The following is an 18,072-nucleotide window of genomic DNA, read 5'->3' on the forward strand; positions in this document are numbered from 1 at the left end:
CTATTATTGTTCTGAAAAATGAGTTCTATTCAATGCGAGAAATTGCCAAGAAACTGAAGATCTCGTACAATGCTGTGTACTACTCCCTTCACAGAGAACAGTGCAAACTGGCTCTAACCAGAATAGAAAGAGCAGTAGGAGACCCTGGTGCACAACTGAGCAAGAGGACAAGAACATTAGAGTGTCTAGTTTGAGAAACAGACACCTCACAAGTCCTCAACTGGCAGCTTCATTAAATAGTGCCCGCAAAACACCAGATTCAACGTCAACAGTGAAGAGGCGACTCCGGGATGCTGGCCTTTTAGGCAGAGTTGCAAAGAAAAAGCCATATCTCAGACTGGCCAATAAAAATAAAAGATTAAGTTGGGAAAAAGAACACAGACATTGGACAGAGGAAGATTGGATAATAGTGTTATGGACAGACAAATCTGAGGTGTTCGGATCACAAAGAAGAACATTCGTGAGATTCAGAAAAACTAAAAATATGCTGGAGGAGTGCTTGACGCCATCTGTCAAGCGTGGTGGGGGCAATGTGATGGTCTGGGGGTGCTTTGGTGGTGGTAAAGTGGGACTTTTGTACAGTGTAAAAGGGATCTTGAAGAAGGAAGGCTATCACTCCATTTTGCAACGCTTTGCCATACCCTGTGGACGGCACTTAATTGGAGCCAATTTCCTCCTACAACAGGACAATGACCCAAAGCACAGCTCCAAACTATGCAATAACTATTTAGGGAAGAAGCAGTCAGCTGGTATTCTGTCTATAGTGGAGTGGCCAGCACAGTCACCGGATCTCAACCCCCAGCTGTTGTGGGAGCAGCTTCACCGTATGGTACGTAAGAAGTGCCCATCAAGCCAATCCAACTTGTGGGAGGTGCTTCAGGAAGCATGGGGTGAAATCTCTTCAGATTACATCAACAAATTGACAACTAGAGGTCTGCAGGGCTGCAATGCTGCAAATGGAGGATTCTTTGACGAAATCAAAGTTTGAAGGACACAATTATTATTTCAATAATAAAATCATTATTTATAACCTTGTCAACATCTTGACTATATTTAATATTCATTTTGCAACTAATTTCATGTATGTTTTCATGGAAAACAAGGACATTTCTAAGTGACCCCACACTACCGTTCAAACGTTTTAGAATACCTACTCATTCAAGGGTTTTTCTTTATTTTTACTATTTTCTACATTGTAGAATAATCGTAAAGACATCAAAACTTTGAAATAACACATATGGAATAATGTACTGTAGTAACCAAAAAAGTGTTCAACAAATCAAAATATATTTTATATTTCAGATTCTTCAATGTAGCCACTCGTTGCCTTGATGACAGCTTTGCACACTCTTGGCATTCGCTCAACCAGCTTCATGGGGTAGTCACCTGGAATGCATTTAAATTAACAGGTGTGCCTTGTTAACAGTTAATTTGTGGAATTTCTTTCCTTCTTAGTGCGTTTGAGACAATCAGTTGTGTTGTGACATGGTAGGGGTGGTATACGGAAGATAGCCCTATTTGGTAAAAGACCAAGTCCATATTATGGCAAGAACAGCTCAAATAAGCAAAGAGAAATTACAGTCCATCATAACTTTAAAACATGAATAGTCAATCAAGAAAATGGCAAGAACTTTTAAAGTTTCTTCCATTGCAGTTGCAAAAACCATCAAGCACTATGATGAAACTTGATCTCATGAGGACCGGCAACAGGAAAGGAAGACCCACAGTTACCTCTGCTGCAGAGGATAAGTTCAGTAGAGTTACCAGTCTCAGAAATTGCAGCCCAAATATATGCTTCACAGAATTCAAGTAACAGACACATCTCAACATCAACTGTTCAGAGGTCCAAATTTGAGATTTTTGGTTCCAACTGTGTGTTTGTGAGACGCAGAGCAGGTGAACGGATGATCTCCGCATGTGTGGCTCCCACCGTGAAGCATGGAGGAGGAGGTGTGATGGTGTGAGGGTGCTTTGCTGTGTAAGGGCTATTTGACCAAGAAGGAGAGTGATGGAGTGCTGCATCAAATGACCTGGCCTCCACAATCACCCAACCTCAACCCAATTGAGATGTTTTGGGATGAGTTGGACCGCAGAGTGAAGGAAAAGCAGCCAACAAGTGCTCAGCATATGTGGGAACTCCTTCAAGAGTGTTGGAAAAGCATTCCAGGTGAAGCTGGTTGAGAGAATGCCAAGAGTGTGCAAAGCTGTCATCAAAGCAAATTATTCCATATGTGTTATTTAATAGTTTTGATGCCTTCACTATTATTCTACAATGTAGAAAATAGTAAAAATAAAGAAAAAACCTTAAATGAATAGGTGTGTCCAAACTTTTGACTGGTACTGTACGTGTTCTGTGCCACTTTGCAGGATGGGGCCGTGCTTAACATGACATGTTTTAGGCTAAATGGAAACACTAAAGTGTGAAATATGGATTTGTCCTACAAATTTTGTATTGTCTCTGAACAGTTGTTGTGTTTTGTATCTTCTCTCTTTATCTGTCTCTATCTAATACGTGTTGCATTCACTGAATTGTTGTCAAAGTAGGCTACTATTTCTACATTTTGTGTAAGGCCTTGTCTGTACTAAATCTTATTGAGAGAACTGAATAGTTTTTTGCATTTTTACATTGACAACGATCCTTACTTCTTTCACAATCACAATTCTCCACTCTACCATAAAGGCCTGATTGATGGTGCTTTCCTTCTGGAAGGTTCTCCCATTTCCACAGAGGAATTCTGGAGCTTTGTCAGAGTGACCATCGGGTTCTTGGTCTACTCCCTGACCAAAGCCCTTCTCCCCTGATTGCTCAGTTAGGCCGTTCGGCCAGCTCTTGGTGGTTCCAAACTTCTTCCATTTATGAATGATGGAGGCCACTGTGTTCTTGGTACCCTTCCCTGGATCCGTGCCTTCGAAACAACCCTGTCTCGGAGCTCTACGGACAATTCCTTTGACCTCATGGCTTGGTTTTTGCTCTGACATTTACTGTCAACTGTGGGACCTTATATAGACAGGTGTGTGCCTTCCAAATCATGTCCAATCAATTGAATTTACCACAGATGGACTCCAATCAAGTTGTAGAAACATCTAAAGGGAGATTCATGGAAACAGGATGCACCTGAGCTCAATTTCGAGTCTCATAGCAAAGGGTCTGAATACTTATGTAAATAAGGTATTTCTGTGTTTTATTTTGAATACATTTGCAAAAATGTCTAAAAACCTGTTTTCACTTTGTCATTATGGGGTATTTTGTGTAGATTGTTGAGGATTTTTTTTTATTGAATCCATTTTAAAATAAGGCTGTAATGTAACAACATGTGGATAAAGGGAAGGGGTCTGAATACTTTCTGAATGCACTGTACATGTTCTCCCTACTCTTCTGTTGACATAATGGGCTGCTGGGCTAAGATAAACTCTTTTTAATCCTTATCTATTGGTTTTACACTCCCATCAGTGCTTTTTCTGTGGGCCACTCTTAGCCAGTATTTACCAATCAAACTCAACTCCATGATGGAGTTGACCAGCAACTAATGTGGGCGGACTGGATCTCCGACGTCACATAAAATTACGTTTTTATTAAAAACTATCTGATTTCAACTCTCAAAGAATACCCTGCAATTACACCCAACATTGTTCTGTAATTATTATTAAAAAAAAAAAATTATATATATATATTTATTAATTTTTTTAAGGGGTGGATCAGCTTAATATTGCGGAAAGAATGTTGCTTCCATCAATGTAATTGTCTGCATCATTTCCAATCCCCCATATTTTTGGGGTAAATATATATATATCCATACATGCATGCATACATATACACATATATACATATACATACACATACCTATATAGACATACATACTTTGTTTTGTTCTGTAATTTTACCTCTTACTTTTTTTTGACTGAAAATCTCTCTCACCCATGTAGCAAGACCATAAATGTAATGGTAAGGCAGGTTTGGAAAGGAGAGCTCACCTCTTTGCTGTGCTATGGCCAAGATGTACCATAGGGGGGCAGCAGCTGGTCAATCCAACTCTCTAATCTCAGGGCCTCTCACTACCATGAAAAATACTTCAAGAAGAGCAAGCACACGCATGTTGTCTTCACGAAAAGTCCTATTCTAGTTTGTAAATTACAATGTATATCTGTTATGTTGGCTAAAAAAACATCAGATCCTTCTCAGGAATCAGGGCTACAATTAGGGTACTATTACCGGTAGTTACCGTAGCTACAATACTGTAGGACTGTTAATCTCAGTGTAATAAAAACCAGTAGAAGGATGTAATACAACTAGTGAATCTGGTTAAATATAGAGGAGGCCTGATACCTCTATCTACATGGATCTAATTTTGAGTGTCTAGACTCTAGAGAGAGAGAGCGACGTCTGCAGAAAACGTATCTGTGCGTGCATGTGTGTGAGCTTGCATTTGTGTCGGGTCAAACAGGTGCAGGAGGTAAAAATGAGGACACTTGGCATACTACGGTTTATTGTAGAATGAATGACAGTTCATATACAGCAGTTACATCTGGTGTATATTTGATCAATATCTATTGGATCATTGTTATCAAGTTAACACACTGAATTCAACATTTAATTCAGAATTGTTTTGCAAACAACAATACAAATCATACAGATGGAAATAAAACATGAACATTCTTAGGTCTCCTGTACTGTGTGTACCTGAACAGACATGAACATTCTTAGGTCTCGTGTACTGTGTGTACCTGAACAGACATGAACATTCTCAGGTCTCCTGTATTGTGTGTAGCTGAACAGACATGAACATTCTCAGGTCTCCTGTATTGTGTGTAGCTGAAAAGACATGAACATTCTCAGGTCTCCTGTACTGTGTGTACCTGAACAGACATGAACATTCTTAGGTCTCCTGTACTGTGTGTACCTGAACAGACATGAACATTCTTAGGTCTCCTGTACTGTGTGTACCTGAACAGACATGAACATTCTCAGGTCTCCTGTATTGTGTGTAGCTGAAAAGACATGAACATTCTCAGGTCTCCTGTATTGTGTGTAGCTGAAAAGACATGAACATTCTCAGGTCTCCTGTATTGTGTGTAGCTGAAAAGACATGAACATGCTCAGGTCTCCTGTATTGTGTGTAGCTGAACAGACATGAACATTCCTAGGTCTCCTGTACAAAACAGACATTAACATTCTTAGGTCTTGTGTACTGTGTGTAGCTGAACAGACATGAACATTCTCAGGTCTCCTGTACAAAACAGACATTAACATTCTTAGGTCTTGTATAGTGTGTGTAGCTGAAAAGACATGAGATTAAATATTTCTCAAATTAAATCAAAGCTAATTTTATTGGTCACATACACATGGTTAGCAGATGTTATTGCGAGTGTAGTGAAATGCTTGTGCTTCTAGTTCAGACAGTGCAGCAATATCTAACAAGTAATATCAAACAATTCCACAACAAATACCTAATACACACAAATCTAAGTAAAGGAATGGAATAAGAATATATAACTATATGGGTGAGCAATGTCAGAGCGGCATAGGCTAAGATGCAATAGGTAGCATAGAATACAGTGTATACATATGAGATGAGTATTTCAGATTTTCAGCATTTCAGCTTTGCGACTCGAGAGCCCAACAAAGGCTTGACTGTTCTGAGGCGTGTAGAGAGATGTTCTGAGATCTCCTGTTTTCAAAGAATCATGTGGTTTGGTTCCCTCTCTCTCAAACCCTCAACCCCCGTAGAGCTGTGCTGTGCCCACATCCTCCCCCTGTACGACCCCCACCTAGATCATGTTTCTCCCATATACCCCTCAGCCCACACATACTCCAAAGAACCAAGCTCTAAAGCCATACAGTTCTGGGCACTAACAAGTTACTTTTTCAGAATGCCTTGGCTTAGCTGCAGCAAGAAACATTGTTAATGTAAGAAACTATCTCGCAAGTTGACGCCAAACGCCACGTTCAATAGCAATTATATAACAACAACCTATGTAATGAAATGCATTTCTAAAATATGCCCCAACGTTGCAGTTACATACACTTTTAAGCACTTATTTCTTACTGCCCTGTAGAACAGGTTCACTTTTAAATGACCCCAAATGTATATCTTCACCATCCTGCTATGTTCAGTGCCTTAAGAAAGTATTCATACCCCTTGACTTATTCCACAGTTTGTTGTGTTACAGCCAGAATTTCAAATGGATTAAAAAAATTAGAATTTGCCCATCTACACACAATACCCAATAAGGACAAAGTGAAAACATGTTTTTAGACATTTTTGCAAATTTATTGAAAATGAAACATAATTTACATAAGTATTCACACCCATGAGTCACTACATGTTTGAATCACCTTTGGCAGCGATTACAGCTGTGAGTCTTTCTGGGTAAATCTGTAAGAGCTTTGCACACCTAGATTGTACAATATTTGAACATTACAGCCATTTTCAAGTCTTGCCATAGATTTTCAAGCTGATTTAAGTCAAAACTGTAACTAGGCCTCTCAGGAACATTCGATGTCGTCTTGGTAATTGTATATTTGGCCTTGTTTTAGGTTATTTTTGAAAGGTGAATTTGTATTCCAGCGTCTGTTGGAAAGCAGACTGAACCAGGATTTCCTCTAGGATTTTGCCTGTGCATAGCTCTATTCCATTTATTTTTATTTTAAAAAACTCCCTAGTCCTTGCTGGTAACAAGCATACCCATAACATGATGCAGCCACCAGCATGCTTGAAAATATGAAGAATGGTACTCAGTCATGTGTTGTGTTGAAACATAACGCTTTGTATTCAGAACATAAAGTTAATTTCTTTGACACAATTTTAGCTGTTTTACTTTAGTGCCTTATTGCAATGTTGTTGAATATGTTTTATTCTGTACAGGCTTCCTTTTTTTCATTCTGTCATTTAGGGTAGTATTGTGGAGTAACGACAATGTTGTTGATCCATCCTCAGTTTTCTCTTATCACCGCCATTAAGCTCTGTCATTGATTTAAAGTCACCATTGACCTCATGGTGAAATCCCTGAGTGGTTTCCATCCTGTATATTTGTAATGACTGGATGTATTTATACACCATCCAAAGTGTAATTAATAATGTCACCATGTTTATAGGGATATTCAATGTCTGCTTTTTTTATTCCCATCTACCAATAATTGCCCTTCATTGAGGGGCATTGGAAAACCTCAGAGTTGAGGTAGTCATTCAAAAATTATGTTAAACACTATTTTTGAGCACAGAGTGAGTCCATGCAACTTATGTGACTTGTTAAGCACATTTTTATTATTTAGGCTTGCCATAACAAAGGGGTTGAATACTTGTTGACTCAAGACATTTCAGTTAATTAATTTTTTATTAATTTGTAATAATTTCTAAAAACATCATTCCACTTATGGGGTATTGTGTGTAGGCCAGTGACCATAAAAATCTAAATGTAATCCATTTCCAATTCAGGCTGTAACACAACAAAATGTGGAAAAAGTCAAGGGGTGTGAATACTTTCTGAAGGCACTTTACAGTGTATCTGGGTAATGTTCTTAGTGAATGGAAATTTGGAAATTAAAATAGAAAATCAAAAAAAAATGGCAATCGTTCTATTGAATTGAATTCCCTAGATAGTGTGTGTAGTAAATATATTAAAGGTTGCCCATATAAACATAGGCATAAAGAGGGTATTGTGGCAGACCAGGGGGTTTGGTCAAGACGTTTACCCATATCAGACATGGACAGAGAAGGATTAGCTCAGTTTCAAGGGTGTTTATTTAAATAATAGATAAAAAAGAAAATGATATGATAGGTCTCCCCTATGAGACCCTCTCCGGGATGCCGTCTTCTGGGATTCCGGGTCTGGCTGTATCCTGTCGGGCACAAAACTGAACTCCCGCTTGTTACCTCTGCAACCGTCAACAATAACACGGGAGTCCTTTCTTCCCCCACTCCTCCTGTGTGCTGCCCTTCTGGCAGCTTTATGGGCTTTGCACAGTTGATGAGCAATCCGCCCTTGATTACTCACCAGCTCCCAATCAGCCCCAATTAGTCCTGGCTGGAGAGCCCGTCGAGACCTGGCACGTCCAGCTGATAGAGCCATCGCCTCGTGATGTATATTCCATCTGTTACCAGTCCTCAACGAGTCTCCCCCTGGTGGCTGACCTGCTGTACGCCACAGTATAAAGACATGTTGTGAAAACGTAAATGTGAGCTACTGTATTTGCTATCAAACAGAAATATTGCTCATTCATTTTATATCAAATATAGGCTACATATCACTTTATTGTAGGAACAGTGACCTAAAAAGCTGCTTCACTACATCTTACGGTAAAGTTCATGCTCTGTTGAAATTGTTAAGGCTTAGTAGAATTTACTTGACAGAGTCAATTAATGTAGATTTTCTCAGATATATTTATACAGGTATTTATCAGTTTTAGCAATGACAGATGTACTCATTTAAGAATCATTGTTGGTTGGCTGTGTATTGCTTTGACATGAACTGGAGTTAAGGTAGCTGGATCTGCAGCTGTGCTCCAGTACTCAGTGCTGCTGCAGCTGGTCTAGGTCACACACCTGGGCAGAGCGGTTCGGGTTAGGAGAGGTGATCCACACTTGGCAATTGTGCAAACTAGTCACACCAGACAAAATGAGGCCTTCATTTTAAATGTGTTGGTATAAAACAATACAATATAGTACTAAAATAGTGTTGACAAGTGCTATTTATACGGACTCTAAATACTTTCGACCTTGACTGAAATTTCTATGCCGATGGTTCTAGAAGTCCAGGGGTTGGTTGAGACATAAAGTCATTGTTGATATTATGAAATTGTTCACTTTCTGTTGGTCCATGAGTTTTACCTTATTCAGAATAGATACATATTTGTGTAGCATCCAGTATATTGCAAAGCAATAGCACTAGGCTATATTCCTGATGAGGGCTATCGCTGGTGGAGTAAGTTTCTCAAAACCAAGTGAAATGTAAAAAAAGTGTCTGAACACTTCTACAGCATTCCATTTACATCAAGAGTAGAGATTTGGTTAAAGAGGAATAGAGGAATATAGAAGAATAGTTAGACATACCGCAATACAGGTTTTAAGTTAGGAGTAAAAAGTTACCGTAAAATGTATTTATTTTATGTTTTATTTTATGTGTTAATATTGTATGAATCAGTGATCTCTTAATAAGTGGCAAATACAGACTAAACCTTCCAAACAATCAACAAGAGGACATAAAGATCATTTATTATTTGGGGAAATCTTCTGACGTAATATCTTTATTGCAATTGTGTGTGTGTGTGTGTGTGTGTGTGTGTGTGTGTGTGTGTGTGTGTGTGTGTGTGTGTGTGTGTGTGTGTGTGTGTGTGTGTGTGTGTGTGTGTGTGTGTGTGTGTGTGTGTGTGTGATAGGCCTGGTGTGTGGCTGTGTGTTGTCACTTGGCCATGTTACTTCAGTTCCTCCCATGTTCTCTGGCAGATGCATGAAGGGAAAAGAAAGAGCTTTTGCCGTCCCTCAGCTAACACTCGAGACATCCACCACAAGTCCACAACCACTCAAGATGACCCCATTGGGACTGGTATGAACAATGGTGTGTTTGTGGACAACAGGTAGGACCGCAATATTCTGTCTACCCACTGTTAACAAGTTCTTCTCTGTTGAGGCCTCAGAAACAGCGTTAGACCCACCTTGACAACTAGTGCAAGTCAGAATGTTAAGTGTGTGTGTTATTTGTTATTTGCTTAATGGAGTGTTGAAGAGGCCCCTGTGTTTTCTTTAAGTTTCTTTATATAAAGTTATTTCAAATATTTAAGTGATATGATGTTTTAGTCTGCGATGATTAAATAACAGTAAATAAAAAACAGTATGCTGGATCAAAATGCACAGACACTCAATATTGTCTCCAAGACATGACGGAAATTCAAAGACGACCAAGAGCTATTCTTAAATCCATCGAGAGCTCTGCAGTTAAGATATTTATACATATTTCTGTGACGCGTTACATATAAAGAAGCCAAGTGAAACATTTCAGCAGTGTCTCGCACAATGTTTGCTTCATAATGTCACCTTTATAGATAAGTCTCTCCACTAACCTTTTATTTGTGTTTCTTCATGGTTCCAAGGTGCTGTTATTTAACATTTCCACTCTTGCAAAACGACTGGTTTGATGATAGTATTGGTTTGTGTCTGTTCAGGTTCGTTTTTTTTTTTCATTTTACATTGAGCAGTTTCAAACCTTCTGGTTTCTTTCTGTCTTTCTATCTCGCTTGATGTACAGTATTTCATGTATAATTTACCTGATTTAATAAACAGGTGTCCACAACACTGGTGAAAGCACAATAATTCAATTATATTGACGCACAAGCAGACAATGTTTCAATCTTATACGGATCTTTGTCAGGTGAAAATATTGTAGGACAGCGTACGTGTTACGGACATCCATCATGTCTCCTTATTATTTTGATCTCTGTCCAGCACGCAAAAATGGCAACAGGACCTCATTCCAACAGTATTGTTTATATACTGTATGTCTCCTTTGATGTGGTGGCAGTTTGTTTAGCCAAACTAAACCTCCATTCACTTCTCCTATCCCGGTGTCCCACCAGACACGTTCAGAGTCCGACTTCGTCCGCTACCCCGGGATCAACGACACAGAGGTCCTCACCTGTGAGTGTTCCAACCACGCCTGTCAGAAGGTCTTCTGGTTCCGCACTCTCCACAACAACCTCGACATCCAGTTCCTTCTCAGCCTCAACAATGCTGGCCGGACCAGCCACGAAGCCAGTGTGGGCGAACACCGGTTCCAGGCCAGTAAGCGTGATACGGGAAGCAAGATGACTTTCACACTGCGCCTCATTAACATAAGGTCAGAGGACGCAGGGCTTTACACCTGTATGCTCCAGAACCAGAAAGAGAACAAGTTGTGGAGGCCAGGAGTTCTTCTCAGACCTGGAGGTGAGAGGAACCCATTCCCCTGCATGGCACTGACGCTTCCCATTCTTCTTATGGCTAAATAGCAGGGTTGGGTAGGTTACTTTCTAAATGTAATCTGTTGCAGTTACTAGTTACCTGTCCAAAATTGCAATCAGTAACGTAATTTTTGGATTAACCTAACTCAGTAACTAATCTGATTACTTTCAGTTAGTTTTAGATTACTTTGCAATATATCACTTTTTCGGCCAACCAAATTCACAAAGAAATGTGAGTTATAGATCTGTCATTCTCATTGAAAGCAAATCTAATAGATATAGATCTGTTCGATGTGCGCTCGTTTTGGGGTGTTTTATTTTCAGTTTTGTACACTAGCTGAAAATGCAATATTTTTGGTTATGGAAAATATATTTCACAGCAGTTTGGATGGTACAATGATTCTCTACCCCCCTCAAACTTAACTCTGGACCTCGAAGCCAGTTCTTCTGCTTTAGACTTGGGACACCTGCTGGGTGAAATTCATTATCATGTAGAACAGAAAACCAGCAGGCTCCAGATCTCATAGGGTAAGAGTTGAATACCCCTGCTCTAGGCAAAATAGATAAATGAGAGAGTGTGTGATTCACATAAATGTGCTATGTAGATATCAACACCACTGCTGTTGTCCTTACCGCCAAGCATTTATTCAAATTGGATAATCTGATAGATAATCAATTTGGATGCTGATAGAGTTCGCAAGACAGAGCTTGGAATGTAGCATACAACATTTCCCCGCTATCCGTCAAATGCATTTGGTCTTGTGGTCAGACTCCCTCAGGCGGAACAAATTGACCTTTTTTTCAAAGCTGATTTGAATGTCATTGAGAAAACAGAAAGGTGTCAAAGATTTTTTTCGTAAACCTCCTTTCTGAATTTTATCCTAGAAGTAATCATCTAGTTTTTCAAAAGTATCTGTAATCTGAACTCTGGTTATGTAACATGTTACACAGTAATCCGTTACTTCCCAACCCTGCTGATTAGAGATGAGAAGGTTCCTGAATTAATCCAGAGTTCCTAAATTTACGACCTAGAACCAGGGACGCAACTTTCACTGGGCACGGGGGGACATGTCCCCCCCACATTCGGAAATTGCATATTTGTGCTTTAGGACCATGTGGACGCCTCCGAGCGGTCGGGTAGACTGTTTGGAGCGTTTATCTATCTGGCAAAATAAAAAATAAAATACAAAATGATGACCCCCCCACTTCTAAAACCAAAGTTGTGCCCCTGCCTAGAACTATATTGAATAAAAATATAAATGCAACATGCAACAATTGCAACGATTTTACTGAGTTACAGTTCATATAAGGAAATCAGTCAATTGAAGAAAAAAAATGAGGCCCAAATGTATAGATTTCACATGACTGGGCTGGGCCTGGGAGTGCATAGGCCCACCCACTTGGGAGCCAGGCCCACCCACTGGGGAAACAGGCGCAGCCAATCAGTGAGTTTTTCCTCACAAAAGGGCTTTATTACAGGGCTTTATTACAGAAATAATCCTCAATTTCCTCAGTAATCCTCAGTTTCAATCAGTTTCAATCAGTTTTTAATCCTCAGCTGTCCGGGTGACTGGTCTCAGACAATCCCGCTGGTGAAGAAGCCGGATGTGGAGGTCGTGGGCTGGTATGGGCTGGTATGGCAACACGTAGGCTGCAGTTGTGAGGCCGGCTGGACATACTGTCAAATTCTCTAAAACGAGGTTGTAACATTAAATTATCTGGCAACAGCTCTGGATGACATTCGTAACGCAAGTTGTCCGCCGTAACGCATGTTGAAAATCTTACTAAGAAGCTAAGATCCAAGATTGTTTTTTTTATATCAAAATAAATCTTTCTGTTTAGTACTAAAAATAGGAGAAAGATTGTTCAAACAATGCTTCTTTACATGCATGCAGAAACCTCTATATTAAAATCCTTGCACGCAGTCTACCATTCCGCAATAAGTTTATACAGACATTGTAGTCTGAAATAAAATGTAGGATGGACCTCTCTGTCTGTAAAAAGAGAGCTGCATTCTCTTTTATTTATTTACAAAGCAATCTGACAGAAACTCCCTCTATATGTAACATCATTAAAAGTCCTAAATGACCAAACCCGTTCACAGGAATGGATAACACTAGAGATCCCTTCAGTCTCCACAGATTTGGGAAAATCTGCATTTAGTTTTTTTGCCCCTATTTTCTGGAACAATATGCAGAGTTCACTGCAGCTAGATGTACTGGTGCAGTTTAAATTATTTATTGAGGACCTCTACTCTATGTAGTTAAATGTGATTGCTTTTATTAAATATGTTTATTTTTGTTTATTGTGTGCTGAATTATATTGTTTTATACACATATATGTGTATGTTGTTTTAATCTTCTGTTTTTATTGTAATGTGTACAGGGCTCTCTTGTAAAATCGATTTTTATTCTCAATGTGACTCCCTGTGTCACGCCCTGACCTTAGAGAGCCGTTCTATTTCTCTATTTTGTTAGGTCAGGGTGTGATTTGGGTGGGCATTCTATGTTTTCTATTTCTTTGTTTTTGGCCGCGTGTGGTTCCCAATCAGAGGCAGCTGTCTATCGTTTTCTCTGATTGGGAATCATACTTAGGCAGCCTTTTTCTCACCTAATGTTGTGGGTAATTATTTTAGTTTCTGTGTGTGTTTGTGTGCACCACGTTTGCATCACGTTTGTTTCTGTTTACCTGTTCTTTTTGTGAAGGTTTCACTACGATTAAAAGAAATGTGGAATTACATGCACACTGCGCCTTGGCTCATCTATGACATGGAGTTTGAAGACAGTGAACGTGACACCTTGGTTAAATAAAATTCCTGCATTCAGCTAGCCAATTGCACGCTCCCTCAAAACTTGAGACATCTGTGGCATTGTGTTGTGTGACAAAACTGCACATTTTAGTTTGGCCTTTTATTGTCCCCAGCACAAGGTGCACCTGGGTAATGATCATGCTGTTGAATCAGCTTCTTTATATGCCACACTTGTCAGGTGCATGGATTATCTTGGCAAAGGAGAAATGCTCACTAACAAATTTCTGCACAAAATTAGAGAGAAATACTTTTTTGTGCGTATGGAAAATTTCTGGGATCTTTTATTTCAGCTCATGAAAAATGTGTTTATATTTTTGTTCAGTATAGTTACACAACAGTAACTATAACTCTTTTACACTATACTCCTGTATTATCTTTTGAATGGCCTGAGAACTGACCAATTTCCTGATTTTCCATGGTCTACACCACAGGTGTCAAACTCATTCCACGGGGGGCCGAGTGTCTGCGGGTTTTCGCTCCTCCCTTGTACTTGATTGATGAATTAACATCACTAATTAGTTAGGAACTCCCCACACCTGGTTGTCTAGGGCTTTATTGAAAGGAAAAACCAAAAACCTGCAGACACTAGGCCCTCCGTGGAATGAGTTTGACACCCCTGGTCTACACTCTTAGAATAAAGGGTTCTTCGGCTGTTGTCACGCCCTGACTATAGAGAGCTTTTTATTCTCTATGTTGGTTAGGTTGGGGTGTGACTAGGGTGGGTCATCTAGATAATTATATTTCTATGTTGGCCTGGTATGGTTCCCAATCAGAGGCAGCTGTTTATCGTTGTCTCTGATTGGGGATCATATTTAGGCAGCCATTTCCCCTTTGTGCTTTGTGGGATCTTGACTATGTATAGTTGCCTGTGAGCACTATAGCAGCGTCATGGTTCGTTTTGCATTTATTGTTTTCTTTGAGTTTCACTTCATAGTAAAGAGGATGGAACCATACCACGCTGCATCTTGGTCCACTTATTATAACGATCGTGACAGCTGTCCCCATAAGCGAACCCTTATCCCTTCACAGCGCTTGGTTGGAATTAATTTAATTTCTAGTGAAGTCAGGATGTTATTGGGGAATTCAGCCTTGTTATAGAAAAGAAAAGCAATAACATTCTTTTGCATTGGTTGCAGATCCATTTCCAAGCTTCTTCATCTGTCCAAATCTCTCCATTATCTTTTGTGCATTTTGTCTCTCTCACAGTGTTTCTTATATCCATCACATTGTGTATTTTTGTGACCCACCAGAAACTCGGCCAACATTACTCCCCGTCACAAAACCCCAGCCCCAAGGCATCCCAAACAGCATCCCAAACGGCCGCTGCACCAAAGGCAACTATCAAACCCCAAAAGGTAAGATTCATAAGTTTAACAAGTCTGTCCAATAAGTTGTTTATTGTAACAAGTTGAATGTGTTAAGCTATATCCACACAGATTATCCCATCACAATTAGTGATGTCTCACTCTCTCTTTTGGAGAACCAGGGCTATGTCTGTAACCCCAATGTTATGTAACTAGTTACTTTGACACGATATACATCCCAGCAGTTTAAACATTATTTAACAGGTTTTCTGTTGTGTTTCAGGCTGTGGCTCCAAGGTTCTCTGGCCGTTGGTTGGAGTGCTGCTGGCCCTGGCTGTGGCTTTGATCTCCACACAGTACTACTTCAGCAGTGAGTCTCTTCTCTCCTTTCTTACCTGCCGATAAAGTAATATAGAATAACCAACAAGGAATGAGCTCCAGTGCTGTTTGTAATTAGCATAGTCAATTATCAAAGATGCTGGTCATACAGGGCCAAAGACATACTTGAGATACGGATGCTTAACTTGGACTTTTGCATAAAATGTGCATTGTTGTCAAAGGAATATTTTTGTGAAAGTTACAAGTATGTATAACAAATTAGGAACCCAGGCTCAGAGGCCTGAACAGCCACAATCAACATTTCACATGTTTGACAAAGTAAAGGCAATAAAGTGCACAACAATATCCAAATGTATATATTCTGTATGGCATATATATGTATATGGAGGAGGCAGTAAAATATTCATGTTTATTACAGTTACTCTGCTGTTCTGAATTTGTTTTTGCATATGCTACAGGACTACCCAAAAAGTGTCGACTTCAGTTTGTCAAGTTCTCATGTGTAAACTTCACAAATCTGTGATGACATCTTCCTCTCCTCCTCTTCTCCTCTCCCCTTTTCTCACAACACGATGAAATATATCTTCCTGCTGCTGTATCAATCTCAGGGACTTACTCATTTTCTCAGAAGTAGATCTGAGCCTGTATTCATAAAGTGTCTCAGAATAGGATCAGTTTGGCCTTTTAGATCACAATGCATATGATTACATGTGATTGATCACTTTCTCTAATTGACACTGTCTTTGTCTCTGTATTCATCTCTGTGTATTTGACTTTCTTTGACTGTTTGTCTGCCTCACAGGAAAGGACCATTGGAGTAATTCAGAGCGCCCACACTGCAGACGCAGAGACAGTGCTGTATTTACTGTATGTGTCCTTACAGGGATCTCCTTCCACTTTATGAATCTGAAGACTGTTTTATCATCATCTTACTTTTCTATTCTTTGTTCATTACAACGATGAACCAACCTGAAGTTCCAACTGTCTAAAAGAAAACATTTAGGATTCTGTTCACAATGTTAACGTCTCTGGCTATGGATTTGTTATTAAGTGGGTGTTTCAAATATTAAACCTTTATATTGAAGCAGTATTACTCTGGTATGTGCTAGTATTACACCAATGCTATGGATTCTGCTGCGGTAGCCTAATGTTATGATTATTGGATGTGTGCATCATGTATTGATGATAAATAAAAGCTGTAAAAAATATAATTACTTCATGTCTACGTACTGTCATCTTATCACAGGGACCAGAGAAAAGTGTGTGTCTACAGCATAGTGTGTGTGTCTACAGCATTGTGTGTTATTTCCTTGTTTAGCTGTTGAGTAGGAGACTTTTAATCTCACTGTGTGTGTTCAAACACAGAAACATAATCAAGCCTGCTCTCCACTATTTCACTTCACATTGCGGAGAGCAGGGACATTCTGTAACACTGTATATAAACAGTCTTTGTTGATGTCAACCACAATATTAGTCTACATGATAAACACACAAAGATAACGATTGTATAAAACAGCATGCACACCTGTAGCATTTGAATGGTGTGATAAAAACATCTGTCTTCATTTCTTCGGGTCTCAAAGAGTGAACAAGACCCTTTCCTGTGTGACAGAGAAAGAGAGAGAGGAGAGAGAGAGAGGAGAGAGAGGGTGATGCGCACATTGAGATCCTGTCGCTCTCTCTCATTGTTCTTTTAACTTTGAGTCCCTCATCTTGACGCTGAAACAAAACAACCACAGAGCGACCACAGACCACGCCACAGGCAGAGAGAGAAAGAGAAAAAGGAGAGAGAGAAAGGAAAATAGAGTGAAAAGGCATGTGTACATTGTTATCAGACATTACAAAACCCTAAACTTTATTTAAACTCTTGTCATTAAATTAATAGGAAACACTTTAATTTACAGTCTTGGGTAACACTTTATTTTACAGTCCTGGTACACGTTCACAATAGTCCTAAGCCATTGCATCTATCTGGAATGGTAAGTGGTTATCCTGAAGAGAGACGTGCTGAACATTTGATCGAATCTGAAGATATTCTAAGAATACTAATAACTTTACAAGAAATATGAATGCTTGTTGCCGGAGCATAATATTACTTGACAGTGAAAACTATAACTGAAAAGTAATCCTGTCATTTAATCCATGATTTCTGTTTGAGCATAGTACAAATAATGTATATCACTCTTATAAATATACACTTGAACAAAGACACATTAGCCTATCAATATAATATTAGGATTACATGAAACACAACAGCGCTCCTAAAATTATTCTTCTTTTATTTGCTTTGAAAGATATTTGAAAAAAGAAGAAAAAAACAAACAATGATATTGTGATCAGAACAATAGTATTATATTTAGTTAAACACATATATAATATATAGTATAGTTAATCTTGTGTACAAAATCTAATGTAGCTATGGTTGAAGATATATCTTTTTTTATTTCTGCTAGTCTCATCATTTGTAGTATTTGTAGTCTCATAATTGTATTTATTTATATTTCCTTCTGACAATATAATTGTTAACGTGGGCTCATCCATTTCTGTTACTATTGTTACACCAAAAGGCAATCTACAGCAGTGGCAAGAACCACTTTTATTTAGATTTGTCATTGTTTAATTTTCCACAAGCTTAAAATTGATACAAATAGCTTTTGGAAGATAAAAAATTATTAATAGCCAATCATATA

At 39.1% G+C, this 18,072-nt stretch overlaps 1 protein-coding gene across 1 annotated transcript; it reads left to right on the plus strand.

Annotated features, from left to right (window-relative positions):
- Positions 1-9,522: 9,522 nt before the first annotated feature.
- Positions 9,523-16,596, plus strand: LOC120064831. Its single transcript, XM_039015428.1, has 5 exons — positions 9,523-9,540; positions 10,568-10,916; positions 14,990-15,094; positions 15,327-15,413; positions 16,185-16,596. Exons 1-5 carry the CDS (start codon positions 9,523-9,525, stop codon positions 16,343-16,345), a joined length of 720 nt encoding a protein of 239 aa, XP_038871356.1. The 3' UTR covers positions 16,346-16,596.
- Positions 16,597-18,072: the final 1,476 nt, after the last annotated feature.

Source organism: Salvelinus namaycush, chromosome 20 (genome assembly GCF_016432855.1).
Source record: "Salvelinus namaycush isolate Seneca chromosome 20, SaNama_1.0, whole genome shotgun sequence".
Taxonomy (NCBI): Eukaryota; Metazoa; Chordata; class Actinopteri; order Salmoniformes; family Salmonidae; genus Salvelinus; species Salvelinus namaycush.